This window comes from Curcuma longa, chromosome 1 (assembly GCF_044706935.1).
Source record: "Curcuma longa cultivar G26 ecotype Majalengka, Jawa Barat chromosome 1, ITB_CL_G26_1.1, whole genome shotgun sequence".
NCBI classification, from domain to species: Eukaryota; Viridiplantae; Streptophyta; class Magnoliopsida; order Zingiberales; family Zingiberaceae; genus Curcuma; species Curcuma longa.
The window spans coordinates 17,531,475-17,556,016 of record NC_133861.1 but is presented as its reverse complement, the minus strand read 5'-3'; the positions used below and the strand labels follow the sequence as shown (position 1 = coordinate 17,556,016).

Genomic DNA, 24,542 nt, shown 5'->3' with positions numbered 1-24,542 from the left:
GGCCGTGAAACCGCCACTTCGTACCAGCAAAAATCAGTGAAATAACCTTAATCTCTCCCAAACCTTCAACATCTCATCATTTGATTCGCCATTTCTCTATGGGCCGCTGGGCTGCTGGTCTTCTCTGTCTCTGTCTCTATCTCCGTCGGCGACGGTTGTCTTCCTACGTCTGACTCCCTCTTTTCCATTCACATCTCAAGTTTCCTCCACCTCTTGCAGGAAATTATGTATTACCCGATCGACATCTTTAAAACCTTACGTTGATGTTACAAGGAAAGTTTGTCTCTAACTCTTCAAACAGTTTCATACGCTTTTACTCGCATAATAGGGGGAAATGGCCATCGATCGAGATATAGCCATTTTAAAACCGGATACGCATCCGCTCCCGATCATCGCCATTGTCCGACACCGACCGATGCCTTTCTATCTCCAGCAGTCAGAGAACAATCTCCACTGGCCTCCACCGCGTCTTCTTTCCTTCCTTTCCTCTGCGGCACCTCCTCCACAGCGATTCCTTTAGTCTTAAAATTAACTTTTGAATCCTTAAATTAATCAAGCCATTCTTTTTTATCATTGATCAACAAGCATGCAATTCCCAAATTAGTTTTTTTTCCTAATTTAATTTTTTTCTCTTTATCATCGTGTCGATCCTGTTCACTGGAAATGCATAGGCGGAGAGACTTCTCTGGAATTTTTCTCTTAAAATTGATCGCAGTCTTCCGCCAACAGTGAAGCCTTCCGTCTGTGTTGTTTCCTTTTTTTTTTTTTTTTTCATTTTGTTAATTTTGGACTGCAAATTAATTGGTCTTCTTTTAATTTAAGATTCAGTAAATTTGTTGGTTCTAGTACTTCCATTTTATTCTCTTTTTATCCATTGATTGTTACATTAGTTAATACACTAATAATTTCGTATCAATTTTGCTTGATGAAATTCTTCAAAAATGTTTTTGTTTTATGAATATTGGACTTGGTATCTAATCTAGCATTCATTTATCATCCTTTTGTTACTAATTTCCTGACTAAATAAAAAGATTTACTTAAAAAAATTAAAGAGCCTACAATATTGTACTGAGAACAAATTCGTATGTCTGATGCTCCTTTATATCTAACATGTGCATCTTTTTGTGTTGTTTAATGTGAAATAGTTACAGTTCAAAGTATCATATATATTTTAGCCCTGAAAAATGTTTTCAAAACACTATGCTTTTCCATTATTTTAAACTTTAGATGGTTGAAGTTTTATTGCAATATATAAATCAACTTATTTTAATGTAACATTCCGTATGCTAAATATAACAATATATCATATAATATTAAATTTATTTTAATAAGTGTTTTTAAATCATTATGGATAAGACTTTGAATTAATTATGATGATAGGTATTTTTTTTTTCACTTTTAACTATTGACTTTTTAAATCTATAATCCTTAATTAACTATTATTTAGAGTAGGAATATCTCTTAAGAACTAATAATAGGAAATCTCATTAAACTTCAACTTAGTAGATATATAACCATATCAACATATCAATTGAATAAAGTAATATCTTATTATTATGCATCATAAATTATTGACTGATTATATTTAATTCTTATTTATTTTTTTAATGAATCAATACTTTTACAATTATTCAAAACATACCAGTACCTTGAATAACCAAAGAAATGTATTTCAAATCACTTGTTGAAAATATATCTTCAGTTTCAGACAAGAGTGATGATATGAACAGCGAATATAATCTGTATTATATTTTTTTATATGTTTAACTAGTAAAAGTGAATTTCATAATACTAAGAGTAAAAAAGAGAGGCCCTTTATAATTTGCTTTAATAAAGGAGACTCCATTATACACTCAAAGAAACAAACAACTGTAAAGACTGCATAAAAATTATCCAATTCAACCTTCAGTCGCTATTTCATGACAAGGATTGATATCTGACATGCTGGTAACTGACACATCTTGAACAAAAACTGTCGAATCTTCTCAAGTCAGTGATTGGTACATGAGAATGATAAAACAATGCTAGGAAAAAACACAGTTGCATGCTACTAGTTTGAAGAAAAGTTAGCTAGTTTGTGCCAATAGTAAAGGGTTCCAAGACAGAAAGTGGTTATGCTAAACTGATAGAGAATCATAAGTGTGAGATAATGAGCTATAATTAGAGCAAAAATCATAAGAACCTTGCTTCATAGAAACTCATGTCCTCTATATAACTGCATGAAGAGTGTAGCAGACTGGCTAGAACGAACAAACCCATTTAACCGGATCCAAGTTTGCAATTCAATGATCAACCATGGCAGGCTCAATGTCTTTAAGGAGGCCAACGATTTGCTGCATGGATGGCCTCTTGGATGGCAAATCAGCTGTACATAGATAAGCAATTCTCAGTGCTTCCTCCATTTGTTTCTCACAAGATCCTGTTTCCCTTATTTTCGGATCCATTAATCTTGCTAGCTCATTTCTTCTCACCAATGCCCGTGCCCAGCCAACGAGAGTAGTTTCCTTGTCCTCAGAATACTCATCTCCAATTGGTTTTTTCCCTGTAAGAAGCTCAAAAAGCACTACCCCAAATGTGTAGACGTCAGATTTCGTGGTTGCTGATGCATTTTCGGATTCCGACAACTCTGGAGGAGCATAACCTGCCGATCCATGAACCATCACGTTCCCACTCTCCATGCCAATCCCAACTAAACTTGACAATCCAAAATCAGCTAGCCTTGGTTCCATAGCTGAATCAAGATAAATGCTACTCGCTTTGACATCTCGGTGAACTATCGTGGGGAAGCATCCATGATGGAGGAATGCCAATGCCCTCGCCGCACCCAGAGCAATTTTGTGTCGGAATCTCCAGGTTGCCAGTCCTTCAGTAGTGATGCTCTGTGCGCAAGTGTTATCTTGCTCCCATGTATCACTCGTCCAATCTTCAGTTGACTGCACACCTAGTGGTAAATCATGAAGTAGATTCTGTAGGTTCCCGTTCTCCATGTAATCGTATATCACAATTCTTTGTTCCCCGGCTAAGCAGTAACCAGTCAAGGGCACTAAATTTGGGTGTTTGATTTGTCCAAGCCTCTCGAGCTCTTGTGCAGCTTCCTCGTCTGTCACGGATGATACAGGAACTAGAACCTTCATGGCGACATGAATGCCTCCAGGAAGAAATCCTCTGTAGACTGGCCCAAATTTTCCTTCTTCCAGTAAGGTTCCTCTGTCAAAATTGGAAGTCGCATTCAAGAGATCGGCAAAGGTCAAGTTCAACAATGGCTTCTCAAAGATGACGACAGGGACTGAGCTTGCAAGCTTGACATCAGCAACCCAAGTTGTTGAATCAGTCTGGAAACAGAAGGGACCGGAGACGTTCTGCTCCTCTCTGTATGACAGTTGCTTAATTGCCCATGATCCTGTCCTCTTTCGGCATACGAGTGCAATGCAGATCAGCCCCACTGATGAAAAGAACACCGATAAAGCAATCACAAATCCTAACTTGAGATCCAGATGTGTCCTTCCCTTGGACACGGCATTATCTGGATTTACTGCAATTGGGCAGTCACTTTGTGACCCAATAAACGAAGAAGTAAACATTGCAGGTAGAAGTTTCTCAGCGCAGTAAGTAAGATTGTTGAAGGAAACATTGAACTTTTCAATCCTGGGTAGAGTCTGTTGCAAGGATTTTGGGATTTCACCGGTGAGATTGTTTCGCGAAAGATCCATCACTCGAAGGATGCTCGTGCTCAGCTCAGGAATACTTCCGTTGAGATGATTCTGTGAAAGGTCTAATACCTTCAAGTTGAGCAATTGAGAGAAGCCAGAAGGAATATTTCCAGTGAGATTGGTTTTAGACAGATTCAGATACTGAAGTGCAGAGGGCAACTCTATATGAATAAAATCCTGGCTAGAAAACTTGTTAAAAGCAAGATTGAGATGATGCAATGATTTCAAATCCCCCAAGCCAGGGAAGAACTCACCGGTGAGTTCGTTCATGGACACGTCAAGATAGACGAGAGACGACCAGTTGGAGGTGGAGCTGAGGTTTACCTGAGAAATGAGGCCATGGAACTGGTTCTTGCTCAGGTCCACAACCTCCAATGCTTGCCCGAGTCCCCCGAGGACCAAGTCACGGAAGTGATTGCCGGAGAGATTGAGGTAGGCGAGCGAAGGCAAACTGGATAAATTTGGCATCTTTCCGACAAACCGGTTCCCAGAGAGATCCATAGTGGTTAGGTTCTTGAAGAAAGAACCGAATCCAACAGGAAGAAGTCCACCCAATTTGTTGTTGGAGAGGTCGATTGAAACGAGGGAGGCACATCCATGAATCGTCTCCGGGATGCTCTTCTCCAAGAAGTTACTCCTGAGATTAAGGAGCCTGAGGTTGGTGAGCAAGCCCACCTCCCTGGGAATCTCGCCGGAGAACAGGTTGCGCGAAAGGTCGAGGCTTTCCATCCGCTTGAAGTTGCTGATGTCGGCGGGAAGCGGCCCCTTAATGCTGTTGGCGGAAAGGTCGAGGTGCGAGAGAGAACCGCACAGCTCGCCGAAGTCCGATGAAAGTGCGGTGATATTGTTGCCGCCGAGATCCAAAACTCGTAGCTTGCTAAGCTTCGCGATGGTGGTTGCGGGGATAGGACCGGAAAGTCCGAGGCCGGAAGCCACCAAGCCGGTTACTTCCCCGAACTGGCCCTCGCAGGAGACTCCTGGCCACGAACAAACATCCGAGAAACTGCGATTGTTGAGCGCCACAGCCGCCCCCATCCGCCGGAAGAACTCGGCGACGAAGAACGCGTCCGTGTTCGGCTCCGGCGAGGCCGAGCACCTCAGCAGAAGAGAAACAGAGAGGTAAAAGGCAAAGAATCCGGCGGCCATTTGAACCAAGGGCATGGAGCAATCAAAGAGGATGGCACTATGTTAGAGTAATTTCACGCAAAGATGTGGTTTTTACCTCTCCTTTCTTCCTCTTCGTTTCCGTCAGCCATGTCTGCAACACTCGTAAGAACACAAAAGGAAATTTAGAAAGGAGTTAATTAGGGAAGAAGGGCACCTTACGGCATCAAAGTGCTGGAGTTTTTCAAGAATCTGAACCACAAATTTCTTTATTCCTTTGGGGGAAGCGTCAAGCGAGGAGGCACACGTCGAGATTGTCCTGAGGCTGACACCAAGACAAGAAGGACAGCCCGCACAGGTGAAGTCAAATGAAGTTGCAGGGTTTTGGCCTGCGAAGGAAACACCAAGCTTCTTCATTCAATCTCTGTTGGTGGATGAGGTGAGCAGTAAATAGGGAGGTGGGGAAGTAAAAAGTGGTAGATCGGTAGCAGATTTAACAAGAATATTGTACTGCTTGCTTAGCTCCAAAAATTTGAAAAAGCAAGCATTCAAAGCAGGACTGGACCAAAAAACAAAAGGTTGCAAGTTTAAAATGTTCAGAAATGATGATGTGCGGTCGCAGGAGTGCCAAGAGAGAAGATAGATTTTGAACGCAAATTAAGCTCCAGCAGGATTCAGGAAGTAGATATTCTAAAAGTTATGATGTTCTTAAAATATTCTAAAAAATATGATATTCTAAAAAGTACGATGTTCTTAAAATATTTTTTTATGGAACTGGTTAAACTGATGCTTGAATCAGTTCACTTACGCTCCAAAGTTTAAAAACTGATGTGATCACATGACGATGTGATATCAGGAACATGAACACCAAGACTGTCTGTTGGTCGTCATAATTATTTTAAATGGCTCGAGACTCTACTTATTAGGCTGGTGGACCACTGTTCTGGCTACTTCTTTATCATAATAGTGGATTTTTGATGGATAGTTTGAAATATTTTTTGAGAAAAAAGGAAAGCCCAAATCATTAAAATGATCAGCAGGATCGCTATCAACTCCAAAAGTAAAACTAATTTACTCTCCTTTTATGTTGTATATATATATATGAAAGTCCTTATGATTAATATAAAACTACAAAAGGACTAAATTTATTATACTAATAACTCTGACTTATTACATTTAAAACAAAATTTCTTGCACATACACAAAATAAAATTGAACAATCTCACAGCCCGATCAGCTTGAGTGTTTCACAACTTGGGACACTTATCTGCCATGTCATGCTACATGGTGAGCCGCATGGATTCAGTGAGATCTATCTTATCAATTTTTTATTATTCTAACATAAGAATTTGAAGGCGACCTGTGGTCACGCATGCGCTCGTATAAAGTTCGTGCCCTTTAAAAACTTTCACTAAACCACCATGAGCATGTCTCGGCGAAAAAGAGCAAGCTTTCATCATGCGTTTGGTTTTCTTTCGGCAATGGCTAGTGCAGCGACACCTGATTTCACAGGAATAAGAATATATATGGCACACTGCAGATGTGGAGATCATTTGACGCACTCAATTTGCTGGCTTGCATTGCATGCAAGAATGGGCGTCTTTGGAAACTTGTAGGTTGTCTTTGTTTTTTTTTTAATACGATTAATTTTGAAGAGATTGGTTCTGTCTTATAAAAGATTTTTATCGACCATTAAGATAAATTAAAAAGTATGGATAAATTATTGATATAACGTCATACAATTTTTAAACTCTCAAGTGTAATCTTGAGGAAGTCTTTATTATCTACTTTTTATCATCTCATCATAATCTTGAGGGCAAAGTTAGATTATCTTTGTGGTAAAAGGTGAAGATGCTCACTGACTCAGAGCGCCCTTTAATACCAGCTTCATAATAATGATTTGAAATGAGTAAATTATGATGAACAAGTGATCTCTTTAAATAGGAGAGATTTTATTTATCAAAAAATTATTTTCTTGAAGATTTGTACTCTCATATGATAATCTATCATCCTGATATCAACACGGTTATGCCTACAGAGATAAGTTGGATTGCTTAATTTTGTTAGGGAAGGGGTGAAGTGGTCACTTTAATGACTCTTTCAGGGTAATTTTACCCACTCCGAAAGAAAGTAAATAATAGAAAATTATATCCTAGTTCATGGAGAGGTTTGACATTCAGAGCACCCGTTAAAAATTGACTTCTTGTTGTGAAAACTAGCAGCATGTGGTCCATCAAACATTAATTTTGAAGATAAAACAAAAAAAAAATTAATTTTCTGTCTTTTCAGTAATTACGTTTCTTTTCAATAAAGGTCGATGACTTTTCAAGACACTTTTTTACACTGGTCCAGTGATGCAATGGAACTGTCCTATCACTTAATTCTTTCCATTAAAATTGAAGTCCCAATTTTTTTTTTTCGTTTTTACAAAGTTATTATTGACTAGCTACGTTGGTACGTGGTAAAAATCTTTTAACTTTTAACATATTAAATTAATTAATTAATTAAAGTGACTAATCAATCTAACTTTATATACATATAATAAGAATGATGAAGAAAAGATTCCGTCATAAAAAAACATAAATTTATTAGATAAATTAATATCCGAAAAATTAATGATATAATACATCTCATCATTATAAGTTTAACGACAAAAGAATTTAGAACTCTTAGATTTATTAACGACTATGAAGTTATATATAAAGATGTTTCTAGAAGAAATAAGAGATAATTCCTTAGATGAAACAAAATTTTCAGAAAAATTAAAAGTTAAATGGACTATAATTACTTGCAAAATATCACGTTAAATTATATTGCTCCGTTTCAATGGACAAGGTGCTTCTTTGACAAGATGTTTTGGAATTGTGCTGCAATTAATTGTGCGTTGATATCGAATGCTTCGTTCCTACGAGGAAATTTGTGCTCTATATTAATTGTTGACTTAGTAGTTTGACTCTTAAAGATACAATGTTTTAGCAAATGAATAGAAACGAGCTACCATTTTTTAGCTCGATCACTTGACTGTGTCACATAACCCCATGATTCTCTTGGCAGGAATGAATCTCAATATATAGTTTTTTGAATAGTTCGCAAGCATTTTAGTAGCCTCTCTGGCTTAGTTTCTGCCTGCATCAAAACAATCACACTGCGCACACTTCTGATGCCAACAGCTAGTTTTAATTTTCAGATAAAATTAAAGCGCATTATGTGAGACTTGTGATGATTATAAGTCTAGAATGTTACTTAAGCTGTGAACATAAATTACAATGGAAATCTTCAAGCAGGTGTTAGCCCATGCTTTAATGCAGCTCTCCACACCACGTCAATGCGTTCAACATCAATAGCGCCGACCTCATGATGCGTCCAACCTTCCAAGCAGTGAACTACTCCTCCGGCATGGCAAGCGTGCACCACACCTCGCTCCATCGTGTACTATTATTAATGTTCACATTATTATGAGCAATTGGATGAATTAAATTTGTATATATGTAACTAATACAAAACCTTGTACGTACGTACAACGATTAATTGGACTTAGCTTGTGATTGATTATATACCTCACATGATCCTAGTCCTTGCACGTCCTCGGGGAGTTTCATGGCGGCCAAGTTTCCATAGATACAGTCCCTTCGGAAGCGGATGATGGGAGGCACCACGAATTGGTGGAAGTGTGTGCCTGTCGGCGCCCATCTCTGTTCCCTCGGTGACAGCCATTTCCCAACTATCCAAGTCTGCAACATTAATTTCACTCGTTGATATATATGATTGTTTTCTTGATATATATATAATTGCAATTTTTCGCACCTTGCAATTTTTTGCTGCTTGATACTTGGTCACTTGAACCAGATACTGTTGGTACTTTGCCGGGGCCTCCTTCTGGATCTTTAGAAATCTTTCAGTCGACAAAGTCAACATCTATTGACAGTAGTTAATTAATAATCAAGAATCAGTGGAGTCATGCAAATGTTGATATAAGAGAGAGATTGAATAGAAGAAAAGAGGGAGATAGAAGTTTGTTGGCTTACTAGCACTCGTATATTTTTTCTGCAAAGGTAGAGCGCGATTGCCCTCCCAAGCTTGGACGTAGCTCCAGTCAAGAAGACCTCCTTTACATCCCTCGGGATCTCATTTAGGATGACGGCCGCCGTCAAGGTGTTGCCATGGACGACTCGAACTTTTAAATCTGGGTGTTTGCTCACGAATAGCGTCCCACCGCCGTTGAGCGATTCGTTCTAGATATATAGAAAACAAATTGAATTACTAATTTCATTAGAACTCTTTCAGCTAGTTTCGAAACTAATACAAAAGTGGTCAATTTGTCCAACCTTATTCAAGGCTGCAAGGCTAAGGACTTTAACTCCCAACTTATCAGCCCTCAGTATGGCCATCTCAATCTGCTCATTGATGCCTTGTCTCGCAAAGGGCAAAAAATACTGCAACAATGACAAACAAACAAAAAAACAAGAATCAGCAACTGAGACTCGTATTTTATTCTTGTGCTAGCTAGCCATTCTTGATTAGCCAACTGACTAATTATTTTCACCTGAAAGCCATATCTCGGGACGACCCAGGTCTGATGCAAGCTGCCTCTCAAGTAGTAGAAAGAGAGGGTGAAGGTCTTGGAGAACACCCACATCAAGAGCATGATCGCGAAGGCGAGCAGCCAAAAAATCAACAACAAGGGATTAGCCATAAATGGCTTCGAAGAGAGCGAGCGAAACACGAAGGGTACGTGCATGGACGAGATCACATCCACAACGTGCGCCAAGAAGACGAAGTCTGGAACCCGATCATTCTTCCCTGCTTCAATTAACAAATTAATTATTCGATATGCCATTCCGATCGATCATAATCTACATGCTCGGTGGGTTGGTTTTGTACGCCATAATTCAAAAAATGGAAAGAGAAAAACAAGTACAAGCACCTGAGTTTATCTCCTCCTGCAAGTCCCATGACTTCTTATTCATCGTGTTCCCCAGTAAATCAAAGAGGGGCATGAAAAGGCAAAAATTGCAATCCTTTTCCTGGTGGTGAATGCTTAAATACCTGCAAACAATTTTGAATCTCGCTTTAGTTGGATTTAACTGATGCAAGATGTGTTGCCGCTGCATGCTGAGAATATGAAAGCAATATAATTTCTTGAGCTAGTCATGTGTTCTTCTCCTGAAACTCTACAAATTTTTTGATTAAATTTACTCATCGAAAAATAGGAATGAATGCCACGATGCTGTGCAGTTAATGAATTCTAAACAGAAAAAAAAAAATGAATGCGTACAGCAGTTGTTATGTGGTCGTATTAACTAGCTAGTTGTTGAACAGTAATAAATCATTCATTAATGTTATCGTAAATTTTTACAGGTCTACTAGCACGTTGACGTTTCTGGGCAAAGACCAAAAGGCAAAAACATGTATCAGCTGTAAAATTTATGCATGTCACTTAACTGCATTTCTGTTTCAAATCAGGTAACCCAAATCAATTAATTGCAGTGAGAAAACAATTGATTAATCATTGAATAGATGAATTAATGAAGATGACTCACGTAGGAGTGTAGATGAGGTAACGTAAGAAGGGCCATGAGTGGAAGATCCGTGCGGGGAACACCTCCACGTTGCTGTAACCCAAACACCTCAAGAAATCGAAGGCGAGCACGTAGGCGTACACGAGACCCACAGAGCCATAGCCGGCGGCGAAGGCTCCAAGCAGCGGCAGCGCCATCACAGCCGTCATCGCCAGGTTCTCCAGTGGCGTCCCAAACGCGGCTGCTCCAGTACCACAACAAATTGAGAAGATTAATTTAATTATACGTGATAAAATATTATTTTCCCTCCTTAATGAAATGAAAAGATCTTAAAATTGCTTCAGATTGGATATACTACTAATTAACTAAAGTCTAATCTGGTTCTTAACTATTTTTTGCTTAAAAATTATACTTGTGGAGTATTTAAAAATACTTGAAAAATTGGCTAATGTTCTAGATACACTCTTAGTATATATTGACACAAAAATTGCTATAATATCATAGTTAAGTTGATTGGTTGGCGATTCCTCACCAACCCAGAACATGTAGATGATAGTGATTTATAAACTGCATAACTTTCATTTCGCCCGGCCCTCAAATCATAAAAATAAACTGAAATTTAACTCTTAAAATTGTGAAACTGATTTACTGACAGCAGTATCTCTTACAATTTAGATCTCTGCACTTTTAACACTAACATCTTAAAGTTCCGAGCTAAAGGAAAAAAACATTCGAAAGAAAGTCATACTTTGGGATGATGAGAAATATACAATACGGTTGGTAGGTGTGACTATTGATTGAACGATTACGACAATTAATACCATTTAATTGTAGAATAAAAAATTAAGTATCCACATCCTTCATCTATAAGCAGCATTCAATAACTTTTTTTTTTTAATTTAAAAAGTAAATACCGACCCGTCATAGGTTGAGGTACTAATGATGAATGGTGAATTGAATGGTAGTGAGAGAAGATGTATTCTCTGTGATAGCTCCTGTGAAGCAAGTAGAACAGAGGCTCAGAGACCACCACATGCAGCAGCAGAGCCATCAGCCATCCCTTGCTCTGCACCACAGGAACCCCGTCCAACCCTGGTCCTACTTGCCACACCACCATGGATGCAATCAGAGCTTGCAATATCAGAAAATTATCCCTGCAAAGCTCCCAACAAATAATCTGTACATGTTAAACTAATGGTTTAAATGATCAGAATATTATGAATTATAGCAGTATAGTTGGTTATCACCAGTCCCACTCTTGGTCGATCTGGTGGAAATCCAGGCCATGGGGGATGACCCTCCGCCTTCTCGTGTAGTAAAGCATGCTGGAGAAGGTGTGCGCGAATTGGAAGACGAAGCCTCTCAGGATGAAGAGGATAAGAAGGTGAAGAGACCACCCTACTCCTCCTCCATGGCTGTTCCACTCACTGATGGCCTTGGCTACCAGTGGTGCACATAACAGATACTGCATCAAGTTCATCTTAAAAATTAATCAGATCAGAAGGAAAAAAAACAAAAAACAAAAAACAAAACTAAGAACGCAGTGAGTAAAATAACAGTATTGCTCGCATGCCTTGTAGAGTCCCAAGTTGGCCCATGGCCAAGAAGACAGAGGAGCAGCCATCTTTTGGATCTCTTGCGCAGAAGGAGAAACGTGGAGAGATGGGAGAGTTTGAGCCTTCTCTGCACTGTTGTTGTGTGATGATGAGATGGTTGTATTTGCAGCACTGCATCTACTCGGTTTATAAAGCCATGAGTCTTTAATTTGTACTTCAACAAAGGACATTTATTTAACGCGAAAAAGGAAAGGATCGATAGGCCAACTTTCAAATTAATTGGGGCGACAAGGGATTAAACTTAACTAGCATTGACCCGGCTTCTTCGTTCTTTTTTTTCCCATTTTTAAATCGTGTTTATAGATTTTAATTATCAGACATCTTCAAAAGTTAAGAGTTAAAATTTAGTTATTTTTTAAATTTTTAAATCTTAATCATATTAAATACTAAATTATTCTTGACAAAAATATCCTTCAAATCTAAGTTATAAACCGACAATAAAACATCTTTTTATTAAAATGATTAAAGTAAATGGAAGTTATATACTTCTTTTTTTCTTCTCATTTATGATAGAATTATATTTAACCTTAAATAATAAAAAATTAAATTTTAGTGTATGAAATTCTGTAAATTGTTAAACAATTACGATATAATAAGTTAACAAATAATAATTTTAATAAAATTTTTCAAATAAATCTCAAAGCTAATTTTGCAAAATTTTGATTTTAATTTTATAAAAATCCATTAGTTATTATAAATTTACAAAGCACTTTTAGACCAAATTATTATGAATTTCTATAAACAACATTTCAAACCTACTTTTGTAATATCTGAATTTTGTAATAAATAAACATCAATTTAATTTATTGGTTTTTATTTATGAAGTTTGCATGTTATGTAAATTTATTACAGGATGGGAGGAGTAAATGTGGAATGCCAAAAAGGAGGGAAGGAGCGTGTCCTTTCTACAATTTTGAAAAAATGATGTTTTTTTTTTCTTTCTTTTAAAATCAATATAATGAGATGTCCTTTTAAGTTTAATGTCTGCTCAGGAATGACTATGGGACGAAATGTATAGAAATCAATCTAATTTGTGACTTCAATCAAAAACCATATTGATAAATTGACAATTTGAAATGAAGGATATATCCGTTTAACAATGTGAATTGCTTCTCTTGAACATCTTGATACACTATTTCATTATATATCGAGACTTTTTTTTTGATGGATTATATCTCTCTTAAAGGAGTTCAAATCGAGAAAAAAAGAATACAAATGCATTCAGGGGATCAAACAAGAGAAGGTGCAAACAGGCTGACCCAGATCGAGTTTAATTAATTGTGTTTGAACTTATTTGTTTACTTATCAAGTCTATTTATCAATGGGTTTAAAAAAACTTAAAATTCAAAAAAAAATAAATAAAATAAACATATTAGATCACTATAATTACAACACTATTAATTTAACATAAATTTAGAGTTATTAATGACTTTTGAATAGAAGTAATTGAAGAAACGACTAAATTTTAGCTTTTTACTCTGTTCAAATAAGGAAAACTAATCGAATGTTTTGATTTGGTACTGCATGAGCAGATATATTTTGAAAAATAACTACGGACGCCCGCCCGCCCGCCTTAGATAATAATACAATTTCGTGCTCATTTTTAATATTTATATTTTTAGGACATATTTATTAATATCATTTTCTTAGTATGTATTTTTAATCAGTCCGGTCAGAAAATCGAGACAATGTCCTCTCTATTGTGGTTGGCAATGACGGAGACAGCCCAAGTAATTTACCCGAGCTAATTCTGAATTGTGGACTATACCGACATAATATCTCAAATTATTTTTTTCATTCTTATAAAATTTTCTTTCTTTTATCCGTAGATCTAATTTTTTTTTCTTCTTTGATATTGTGAGGCCCCCAGGCTATAAGATGACTCCATCTTTAACACAATAAATTAGTTAAAAAATTAGTTCCAGCCATAACTATGGCCTGCAGTCACGCTGCCCGGTCGTCGTCTCACTAAGAGAGAAATACGCACCTCTCTGTCTCTCTCTGCTTTAAAAGAAAGTCTGACATTGACGCCAAATTAGAAATCTGAAGCGCTCCATCAATGCCTTCGTGTGAAAACAAGAAGTCACAGGTGGCCACCAGGTAAGTAAAGAGGGAGGAAAATCTAGCAGAGAAGAGCGGAGCAGCGGGGAATTAATACACTGCAAATGCACATATAACCAGCGGATCGGAGGAGCTAGCGCTCTAGCTAGTTGGATGCGTCACAGTCAGTTGGGTTGGCCTTGCTAGCTAGTTGCGTCCGCCATTGATGTGAGCCATGAACAATGAACATGGATGGCCAGGAGGAAGACATCATATTGCAAGGCAATATTCTGGCAGGCGTACGCGGTAATTGAGCTAGCTAAGCTAGCTGGTCTTCTTTCTGTGCCGGCTCATCGATGCTGCGATGTGACTCTTGCCGCTGGAGTTGTCTCCATTATTAGACCATTAATACTGCTGCAATAATTAATCCCTCTCTGTAACCTCTTCGACCACCAGCCCCCGGTGTCCTTGGCGAACGCATCAGCTTCTGGCGGACCTCGTCGAGGTGAATCTATCAGACCTAATCCCGTACTCGATCAGTTAACCATATATTCGACCTCGTCTGCGCGCGATCCGCACTGACGCGTGGAACCAGGCGTCAGATTTGACCAAGCGAACGTGTTTGACGACGTTGGGCGCCATGCCGCCATGGTCCATACAACATTGACCGCCCCTCATTCATTTCCTACAACCACCCGGTGGCTGCCGACCACAACTCACCGTCCCATTCCCTTCTCCACCGAAGCGAAGACAATCTCATTCCTAGCCTTCGAGTTGGTCAACTTTCGTCAACGATTGGTCGAACATGATATCATTCCCATCATTCGTATTGATGAATCGGGTTTTTTTTAAATAACAAATGAAAAAAAAAATCTAAAAGTAAGATCCTCAAATTTCGGAGTCAACGTCATATTAATTGAACAACAATCAACAAATTCCAGCATGACTCATTAATGCACACTATGACATTTTCATTTATATAGATGGGAAAAATAGAAACGTGTCCCTTTTCAATAGGACTATTAAAAAGTTTTTTTTTTATAAAAAAATTATCGTTAATTACAAAAAAACATTGTTAATATATATCTTTTTGGTTCAAATTTGCGCCTCTAACTCGAATTAAATCATTGCACCTTCATCAGCTCCCCTAAACATTCAAGCCAGAAGTCGGACCAACAAATAGTACTATTTTATCTCTCAACCAACATGCCATTTAATCGCTATGCAAACGTTGTTATCACTCAACTAAATGCTAATTTTCTACATATGAAAAATAATTACTCACTTAGCCATACTTTACATTAAATATTTATCAAAATTACATATTATTATTTTTATTTTATCACCGAACAAATTTTAATTAGTGTTAAAACATAGTAATATAACGGTTCAAAACCATATCGTCGGGGTCAAAATAACAATTAAATACATCACCTCTTCTAGAGTTTTAACTAACTTTTAAAGTGGTAATTAAAGCTTAATCAAGGCCAAAATATATTGCATAACTTTTAAAAATTATGTCAAAGTTTTTTGTTTACATTTTAAAATATTTAATTAAATTGTAATGTTTTTTCTTTAATTTGTCTTCTCCTTAATTTTCTCACAGGAGCTAAGAGCTGACGGTATTACGAAGAAAAAAGGGTCTCAATAGAGTATTAATGAAACAAAAAATAATATTTTTTCATAAAAGGTGGGATCTGTCATCCGGTCCTACAAGAAATAATAATCGCCTCCTCTTCTTTCATGTGGTGCCCAAATAATTTGATCGAAGCTTTAATTACGTAATGAATATTGAATAGAATGGGCATCTCTGCAGCCAAAACCCTAGTTAAAGAAAGAGATGGAGGCCGGGCAAATAAATATACCTTAAAGAATGCAGACCGGAGATGGGCTCTGCTACCGATCATAAATGCGCATCCAGAAACCAGCTAGAAATGACCATGCTGCACAATGGTGAGTGACACACAATTTTATAATAAAAACAATATTATATATCATTTATCAAAACACGCTGTTTTTAATTAGAATTAATCCAAAATTAACTTAATATTTATTTTTTTAAAAATATTTTAATCTTATTTGTTAAGCAAAAAAAAAATACTAGTAATCTAAGTTAGTTAAAATCTTTAATTTTAAAAGACAAATTCGTTTGTAAATTAATATATCTTTTAACAATTGGTACAATTGTCGTAGTATATCGGTCTCTCTTTATATATTTGAGTCGACGAGCTTATTGGAACTAATTTATGACATGTTGTTGGTAAGTTGCTGACATATATATCGATCAGTAGAGGAGACATGAATTTATTGGCGACCGGTAGAAGTTGAGAGAGATGAAAATTAAATGACACCTGTGGCGATGAATCCACTGATTGATTTCCCGTATATATCATAATATTCTATTCATTCTGTCAATTTCAGAAGACCACAGATCGGAAGCAACGCTCCAGGAAATGTGGTCCCGTTTCCATGTCTGTCTGAGATAGTGTCCATTTTAAGAGGTGGGACGCGTCAGTCAACGGGAATTCAAATTTCATTTTAAAAAATTTGATGGTCGAATGAAAATTTTTATAGGATAAATCACACAACATTCTTTGACTATGCTAATGTGTATCCTCACTGTCAATTATTGACCAAGTAATGGTGTGTTTTCGAAAGCATCCTAAGGATCTTCTGAATTTCATTTTCCCGTGCAGTCACTCGGCGAATGCAATTTATTTACAGATGGTTCACTGCGAGGATTAGTCAATTCCTAATTAAAAAAAGTCAATGATGGATCTAGTGAATATATAGTGATCTCTGATCATCAAGAACCAAATTTGCAACGATATTTTACTCTCAGCTATCAAGTCAATTTCTATGTCAAATTCAACTAATATCTACTCTCAAATAGATCCAAACAAAAATGTAAAAAAGGAGTGTTTGATGTATGAGTTCCCCACAAATCAAGGTCTCTAAGAAATTGGTCTAAGGCTTCAAGTATGAATCGAACTGGTATTTTTTTTATAAAAAAACATAGATATTAAAGCCCTTAAACACTTAAATCTACGAACTGTAGCAATGATTTCAAAGTTTTTACCAACTACGTTAGTTGTCACATTCATTGGAACTGTCTTTATAAAGATAATATAATAAGTTTGAACAAAAATTAACAGAGGAAATTGTATAAATAATATTGTTTCAACTTTTTTTCCAAAGACATGATAACTTAAGCGCCACTTGATTGGCGGACAATCTTTATGAGGTCAACCTTAGACATTCTATACTTAAGGACGTAGCTAACAAGTCCCCTATATATATGTATATTAATTTCGTTAACAGTGGTTGAACAATGTTACAAGAGCTTCACTATGTCATTGCAATTAGATAATAGAAAATGACGACGCTGCAATTAGCTAAGACATCATTTTCCATGATCCAGCAATCCACTTCAAAGAATTTCATATTTCCATTGTCAGATGCATCAAGATTATAAAGATAATTTACGATGAAGAGTTTCATGATTGCAACACGACACTCCTAGCGCAGGTGTGACTTTCTAAAGAAATTATATTGTCGTGCTGTTTCATGTTTTTTTCCCCTCATGAACTCAGTAGTCATTGCAAACAGAGGCTTAGATGGATTTTGCTTGGTTTAGCTGTATCCTTTAATTGGCCTCCTTTCCCCATAGGGTACCTTTCTTGACATGTAAGAAAAGCCTCAATGTACAACTTAATCCTTATTACTGGAAAAGGAATGCGAATTGGAACCCATGCTTCGATTGTTACATGCCAACAAATAATAAAGAATGCTGCATTATTTGCCATAGGAGCAATTCAGGCGCCCATGCTGCTTACTGATCCCTTATTTAATCAAGGCGTCACAGCACATGGCAAAACCCGTCCAGAATTCTAGTCTACTTGACTATTTGTACTTTTCTTTTGCATCATTTCCAACTTCTGAGATGAACATGGGGCTCAAGCCATTACCTAAAACAAGGATTACTGAAACAGCATTTCAGACGATTGCTACAGCCAGTCATATTTGAATTGAATTTCTCCTTGGTTCGAAAGAAAATTTAGTAGAATAAAATAAGGTAAAATGATTTACTCCAATGACTTTCAACCCTTTACACGTAAAATTCATACTATGATATCTTCCACCAATCAAACTACGAACCAACAAGATGTGAAATCAAAGTTAACATACACCCAAAGCAGCTTTTCAGAATACACGCTCCTGAGTTTGACTGGCTGCGTACACGAGGTCTCACAAAAATTTAACTCAGCCAGATTTTAGAGTGTTGCTAAGCCTGCATAAAATAATTGGAAAATATATTTTTAAGTGAAGCTGCTTCGAATAATTATCTAAGACAACTTTATTATGATAATAAAACCTGTTTTCGAGAGAACAAAGTCAAAGAGTTAGTTATGTGGTGCTCATTTGCAAGTTCTTACCAATCCAGGCCCTCAAATAGCCCTTCCCCTTTTATAGCTGAAGTTTTGAAGATAGCCCACTGTCGATTTTTGATCTTGTGAAGTTCCAAGGCTTCTGTTATTGCAGCATCATCCAAAGCGCCAGGGAGATCCTGCATATTAGTATAGATAAACTCAACAAAACAAGTATTCAATCATCCAAAGCACCAGGGAGACCCTGCATATTAGTATAGATAAATTCAACAAAACAAGTATTCTGTTAATAAACACTTCCAATTAAGGACTGCAACTATAACTGATGCAACATTTTGCATATTTCAGGGTGCAGGTTTTTTACTTTGATCGTTTCTTTCCAATGAGCTTTTTGGCAACTGCCAAGTGCTGAATATCATGAAATAGGGCCAGTGGTTCCACATGGTGACACAAACATCTTATATTCGCTAAATGGCTATACTATACATGCATGTTGAAAACTGAGAATTACCAGGAATGAATTAACGCCAGCCAATCAACCTTACAGTCTCTCAGGGAATGGAAGGAAATGAATGAAAAATAATAACTCAACCTCCAAATGCAAATTAAGGGAAAGAAAAGAAATGTCGAAGCACTTGTCGCAGATGGGGATAATTCAGTCACCTGCTTATTAGCATACACAAGGACAACAGCACCTTTTAGCTCTTCCTCCTACAAAAAAGTATTCAAACAAAGATGGATTGCCATCAAATATATAACCATAAACAGTAAAATAGAATTAACAGGTGACAGAATCCTGATAATATATGAAAGTATAGGGTGCTTTCCCAGCATGCATATGCCCATAATAAACTAATACTACCAATGGCATGATTTATATTCTGTTCTGCTAAATTCTAATCATATCTGTCCCATAATAAACTAAAACTACAGATGCACCTTAACTAATTTATGGTTTATTAGCAACTGGATATTTTGTGTACACAAGTTAGCATAAACCATCAATGTCCATCATCATCAAGCCATCTTTGTCCCAAACATATAAATCATCAATGCTACTACCAAGAACAACTATGGTTGGAATTTGACAATTTAAACAACAGTAACTAAAAATTGAAAATTGTGAATCATGCAGATTTACACAAGGAATTAATCAGAAAAAGTTACAATCTCTTATATTGATGTATAAAGGAGTTTCTTTTAATGGGATTGTTTCCATAACCCAAATCCAAAGACATGGAAAATGGATAGAAATCAGGAACTTAAGACATGCATATATGCAATTTTCGAAAATTATATGATCATTATATGAAAGAGAATGGAGATTCCATCATGATCCTGTCCAATGTGGATTTTTCTTTATGTTCTTGACCTTCAAAATAATGTAACATATGAGAAACATACAAAAGATTTCATAGTTCTTTAATGGCTTCCATAAGGTCTTTATTTTCTTATGATGTTATTCTAATCAGAGAAACATGTGGCAGATAGACAAATGACCACAAATAGATGTTACAAACCTAGCGAGCCAAAAAATAACAAATAAAGTAAATAAGGATATGAAATCATCACTGCATGCTGAAATCTTGTAGTCATTCATATTCTAACTCTCTAAAGATTCAAAACTAAGAACAAGAGTTCTACATTTCCAAATTCTGTCTGGCACTTAGCGCATACAGGTATTAATTTTTAGTTTTGACCCCCCTTACTTTTCAATTACTAGCCATATGTCTTGTATCTTCATTGATGATCGAGACCATTCGATAGTTGCACTAATTGTGATTGTGAAATTCAAATGAGTACAGATACTTTCTTAATCAGTTCATTGTCAATAAATCTCTAGTTGGAGATTGCTCTTAAAAAAAATTGAGACTAAGATGCATAAGAAAGGTTAATATCTGACTCACCAAAGTTTGTGGTTGACCAAAGAGACTAGCATCTATGTATGCAGCATACCAAAATAGAGAGTATGACAAGAAGGCAAAAGAAGTGACTATAAACTTGTGACAATAACTTTCCCAAAGCGTTTAACCTTTGAGATTTGAACAAATCATGGAAATCATATGATACTAAGTGTGGGCACAAAAAGTCAAGATAATTACAATGTCATCTACTGTAGACTAAATGGGCTTTCTTAGCAAAATGGATGTTTGGCTATTTAATTTCAGATGTAATTGGATGTCATCTAACTACACAAATAAAAGCATGTGTACATTTTGTATACCTCTAAGATAGCATGGAATTCATCCTTAGCAGTAACCAATCGATCGGTGTCACTTGAATCAACAACATATATGATAGCTTGAGTGTTTGGAAAGTAGCATCTCCAATATGGTCTACAAAAAATGGCAGAAGTCATGATGGACTGCTAGTTATTACAGTGCATCAAATACTTAGTGCATATGTAGAAACAGATAAAACATATCTGCTCATAGGTATTAGATTCACACTGGCCAATGACCTACTCCAGCTATGAGTCACTAGTTTATTGGTTGTACTAGTGGGTCAGCTAATAGGTTGACCGTATGCTATATAAATATTCGACATCAGTATGATTTATGATTCATAATAAATATGAGAACATAAAATATGAAAACTCACACAAGATTAAAGATAATAGAAATATGACTCGAATTTTTTGCATTCGTGCATGTAAAAATTGGGGCAATACTCTGAAAAGAATACAAATATACTTTCCAACTTTTACAAGGATACTAAATGCACTATGAAACATAATGAAGAACCAGCATAGTTTGATGTGAAGAATAAGAGGTCCTAATAAAGAGATGAGAGCTTAATATTGTGATTCTTTAGAGGAATAGAAAATAGAAAAGAAAGGAGAGGTAGAGATGGAATAAGAAAGGAAGAGGAAAAAAGAAAATTTTCTCTAGTAAGGAAGAGATGAAAACAAGGAGGGATAAAAAAATGCAAATATATCCTCAATTTTTTTTGAAAGTGAAGATCAAACAACACTTGGGCAGGGCAAGGTGGTTGAGACTATAATTTCCAACCAATTTGAATGGATCAAATCTGAGAGAAAGGAAGAAAAAATCTCTCACTTACTTCCCATACCTCTCTCCCCCTAACAAAATGCTGTTTTTTTTTCTATCTCCCCATTTTCTTCTCTCTACCCCTTTCTCTTAAAGGGAACACACCATAATAGGAAAAAGTTTGAAAATAGACAAGTGAAACAACCGTATCTTCAGAAGATGCAGGAGAAACCATAGTAAAAATCATAGATAAAAAGTGGGAAGGGACTACCTGATACTTGTCTGTCCACCTGTTCAGTTAAGCAATAAAGTCATGTCAGAAAAAAATAATTTAAAAACAAGTGCAAGAAATAGTAAAGCAACTGTAAAATACGCGTCAAGATGACTTCAGATATTTCCTCAAAAAGGCAAAAACAACAACAAACATGCAAGCAAGCAAACCGTGATTCCCAATTATTTGGAGCTACATGACACAATTGAACTCTATGAAAATCCACATTCACTTCTAATATCTAGTTTTTCCTTTTCATTTTTAATTATGTTTCGTAGTTAAGAGTGGTGTTTTCTCAAAGCCTAACACAATCCTCAACCTCTTCCGATAGAATGCAAATATCCAATAGAATAGTTAATAATTTATGATCTGTTATTAAAGACTAGAACATTTGAAAACAAAAGGATTATTTTCTTCTAAAATGAATCTCTGCCTATTAAAAACAAATACCTTCATACCACTAAACTCAAAACATCAGGGCTGGCACTAACAAATAAATGATTATGACCCCTCAGCACTAAGGACAAAGGGTTCGTTATGTCAGGATCAAGTTTGACAACTCACCAATGTGGCATACAAGCAACACAATATATATTAAATGTACATGAATGGAAATATCAATTATCAGGAATGCCAATAAGTCAGAGGAAGAATTACTCGCTCCTCCATGTTAACCAAAGCAAGAACTACTTCAGTTCCAAATGATGATTTTGAATTTGACTTGAAGCTATGCAAGAAGGGATCAAGTAATGCTCATCAACCAAGAGAAAAAACTATACCAAGTTTTATGCAACTCTATCATCAACATAACTCATTACCAGAATCTTGCTTCGATTCCTACTTTCTGTTAACATTTACCGAATGAACAAGAAAACATTATATTTTTGAAGTAATATATCAAGCCATTTCCTTAACCCAATGAGCAGTTCAGTGAGGCTTAAAACAAATGTCCAGCAATGAGCATTGATGCCACATTGGCTCATTCTATATTCTTGTAGGCTCCAATTCACACTTGGTGGATCTAGTTAATCTTCTATTCTGCACGAATCATTTGGTTATGTAAAATTGAAGAGTGAGAATGCTTACACCTTGAATGATTGATATGATCACAAATATGCACCAGTCATCATTCTAAGATTATAGCCAAACTTCACTAAGCAAAGGATTAAAGCATCAAAACCCGCCTAAGCATCAAACACAAGTGTGTTTGCACAATCTTATCAATCAAACATGTCAATTTAACGAGACAAGTGTCAATTAACATAAAGCAATTAGATCAAAGATGCGGAAATATCAGAGAGTGAATGACGCACCCAGATCCCAGACCTGCAACTTTATATTGTTGTATTGCACCGTCTCCACATTAAATCCAATCGCTGAAACAAAATACAAATGGAGCAAAACACTCAACAATTAGAAAAAGAAATACCTCATCTCCCAATCTCCAATAATGACGCAGAGAACGGACGAGAGAGAGAGAGAGAGAGAGAGAGAGAGAGAGAGAGAGAGAGATTCACCGACTTGGTATCGTAGAAACAACCTCGCCCATCTGAAGCCGATCTGGAACAAAAAACTAGATCAACCCTCCGGATCCAAGGAACCAGCGAAGGAAGAAGGGCGGGCGGGGGGCAACTCACATAGGATGGTGGTTTTCCCAGCATTATCGAGGCCTAGAACGAGGATCCGTGCCTCACGATTGCCGAAGAGCGAGGAGAGCATCCGCGTGAAGAGGATGCCCATCTCCTTTATCCAGGACGTGCGCCGACGATATCCTCGAGGTGATCTCGGATCCGAGCAGCAGAAACCCTAATCACTGAGATCGGTTAGAAACTAAATAGAGGGATCAGAGAAGGAAGGAGGACGAGACAGAGCAGGAGAGAGAAACCTTGGAAGGTGAAACGAGTTGGGAAGAAGGTCTTCGTAATATTCTTCTGACGCTGGTTTCTCCTAATCGTTGAAATTGGAGTCCGAATAAGGAACGACTTCCTTTCCAAATTCATTTGTCGTAATTGAATTCTTGTAACGATGATTTATATGTATATTTTATATCTGATTTATGTGTCTTCTTATTATATATTTTTTATATGTTCATTTTTCAAATTTTTTAGGGTACTGACCCACACCCATAATAATAATTATCTTTTATTGGAGGTTCAAACCTTTTCTTTATAAAATAAATAACTCTTCTGGTGAAAAAAATATTTTTTTTGTTAATTTTTAAAAAAGTATTAACCGTTGGGATTCTTGTCACAATAAATTTCTATCACAAATTTGTCACAATAAATCTGGACCGTTAGATTTTAAAATAGAAGATTAAATCCAAACTATCACAATCACCCATTCAATCTACGGCCTGGATTTAATCTTAACTTTAAAATCGAACGGTCCAGATTTGTTGTGACAAAATAGAAGATTAAATCTAGGTCATCGCAATCATCCATTCAATCTATGGCCTGAGATTTAATCTTCTATTTTAAAATCGAATGGTCCAGTCACAAATTTGTGACAGGAATATGTTGTGACAAGGATTACCTCTCGTGGTTAGACTGTCTATGAATCGCTACTCTCCAGGTATGCCCAAAATGGTTTTGCAGGGGCGCGTGCAAGGGCTTTCACTGAGAGGGGACTATCTTTGCTCTGCATATTACTAATATACCTTTAAAAGGCTCTTAGCCTCCAACGGGGGTACAATAGTTGGAAACTAGGCAAAGGCTTTTGGAATGTGACAAAAGACATTAAACCGGCATTAAAAGACATTTCTACAAGGAAACTGGACAAGAGAAAAGCTTCACAATGCCATATTATGACTTCAATTATCAGAGGTACTACAAGAGTCCACTTGATACGATGATTAAATTAGACGTGAAGTTTGATTAGCATTAGCAGTTCAGAGAGTTCCACTCG

General features: G+C 36.7%; 3 protein-coding genes across 5 annotated transcripts; all 3 read right to left on the bottom strand.

The window, feature by feature from the left end:
* Positions 1-1,963: 1,963 nt before the first annotated feature.
* On the bottom strand, positions 1,964-4,978 carry LOC141840281 (putative LRR receptor-like serine/threonine-protein kinase At2g24230). Its single transcript, XM_074728223.1, has one exon. It carries the CDS (start codon positions 4,869-4,871, stop codon positions 2,283-2,285), a length of 2,589 nt encoding a protein of 862 aa, XP_074584324.1. The 5' UTR covers positions 4,872-4,978; the 3' UTR covers positions 1,964-2,282.
* Positions 4,979-8,017: 3,039 nt separating this feature from the next.
* On the bottom strand, positions 8,018-12,059 carry LOC141831263 (very-long-chain aldehyde decarbonylase GL1-2-like). The gene is made up of 11 exons (XM_074718673.1): positions 11,907-12,059; positions 11,581-11,798; positions 11,252-11,487; positions 10,355-10,574; positions 9,739-9,860; positions 9,358-9,614; positions 9,140-9,247; positions 8,840-9,046; positions 8,619-8,729; positions 8,372-8,545; positions 8,018-8,246 (listed from the first exon to the last, which is right to left on the bottom strand). The coding sequence occupies exons 1-11, from the start codon at positions 11,955-11,957 to the stop codon at positions 8,091-8,093; spliced, it is 1,860 nt and encodes a 619-aa protein (XP_074574774.1). The 5' UTR covers positions 11,958-12,059; the 3' UTR covers positions 8,018-8,090.
* Positions 12,060-18,017: 5,958 nt separating this feature from the next.
* Positions 18,018-23,618, bottom strand: LOC141827913 (ADP-ribosylation factor 1-like). Of its 3 annotated transcripts, none has more exons than XM_074715255.1 (9): positions 23,524-23,618; positions 23,276-23,444; positions 23,160-23,198; positions 22,952-23,014; positions 21,639-21,657; positions 20,602-20,713; positions 19,041-19,088; positions 18,426-18,556; positions 18,018-18,280 (listed from the first exon to the last, which is right to left on the bottom strand). In XM_074715255.1, exons 2-9 carry the CDS (start codon positions 23,376-23,378, stop codon positions 18,253-18,255), a joined length of 543 nt encoding a protein of 180 aa, XP_074571356.1. In that variant the 5' UTR covers positions 23,379-23,444; positions 23,524-23,618; the 3' UTR covers positions 18,018-18,252. The 3 variants fall into 3 exon arrangements, with proteins under 3 accessions (XP_074571356.1, XP_074571371.1, XP_074571364.1); XM_074715270.1 differs by having other exon boundaries at positions 23,276-23,451; positions 23,524-23,604; XM_074715263.1 differs by lacking the exon at positions 23,524-23,618 and having other exon boundaries at positions 23,276-23,513.
* Between the last annotated feature and the right edge of the window lie 924 nt (positions 23,619-24,542).

What these genes read in the sequence shown, in the direction of transcription:
- LOC141831263 (XM_074718673.1), bottom strand. Translation starts at nt 11,957, where the DNA reads ATGGCTGCTCCTCTGTCTTCTTGGCCATGGGCCAACTTGGGACTCTAC. An exon ending in CCAACTTGGGACTCTACAAG is followed by an intron (nt 11,799 to 11,906) that starts GCATGCGAGCAA and finishes AACTTGATGCAG; the next exon opens with TATCTGTTATGTGCACCACT. An exon ending in TACCTCATCTACACTCCTAC is followed by an intron (nt 9,861 to 10,354) that starts GTGAGTCATCTT and finishes AATTGTTTGCAG; the next exon opens with GTATTTAAGCATTCACCACC.
- LOC141840281 (XM_074728223.1), bottom strand. Translation starts at nt 4,871, where the DNA reads ATGCCCTTGGTTCAAATGGCCGCCGGATTCTTTGCCTTTTACCTCTCT.
- LOC141827913 (XM_074715255.1), bottom strand. Translation starts at nt 23,378, where the DNA reads ATGGGCATCCTCTTCACGCGGATGCTCTCCTCGCTCTTCGGCAATCGT. An exon ending in TTGTGTATGCTAATAAGCAG is followed by an intron (nt 18,557 to 19,040) that starts GTGACTGAATTA and finishes ACTAATATGCAG; the next exon opens with GATCTCCCTGGCGCTTTGGA. An exon ending in CTATTTGAGGGCCTGGATTG is followed by an intron (nt 18,281 to 18,425) that starts GTAAGAACTTGC and finishes TATTTTATGCAG; the next exon opens with GCTTAGCAACACTCTAAAAT.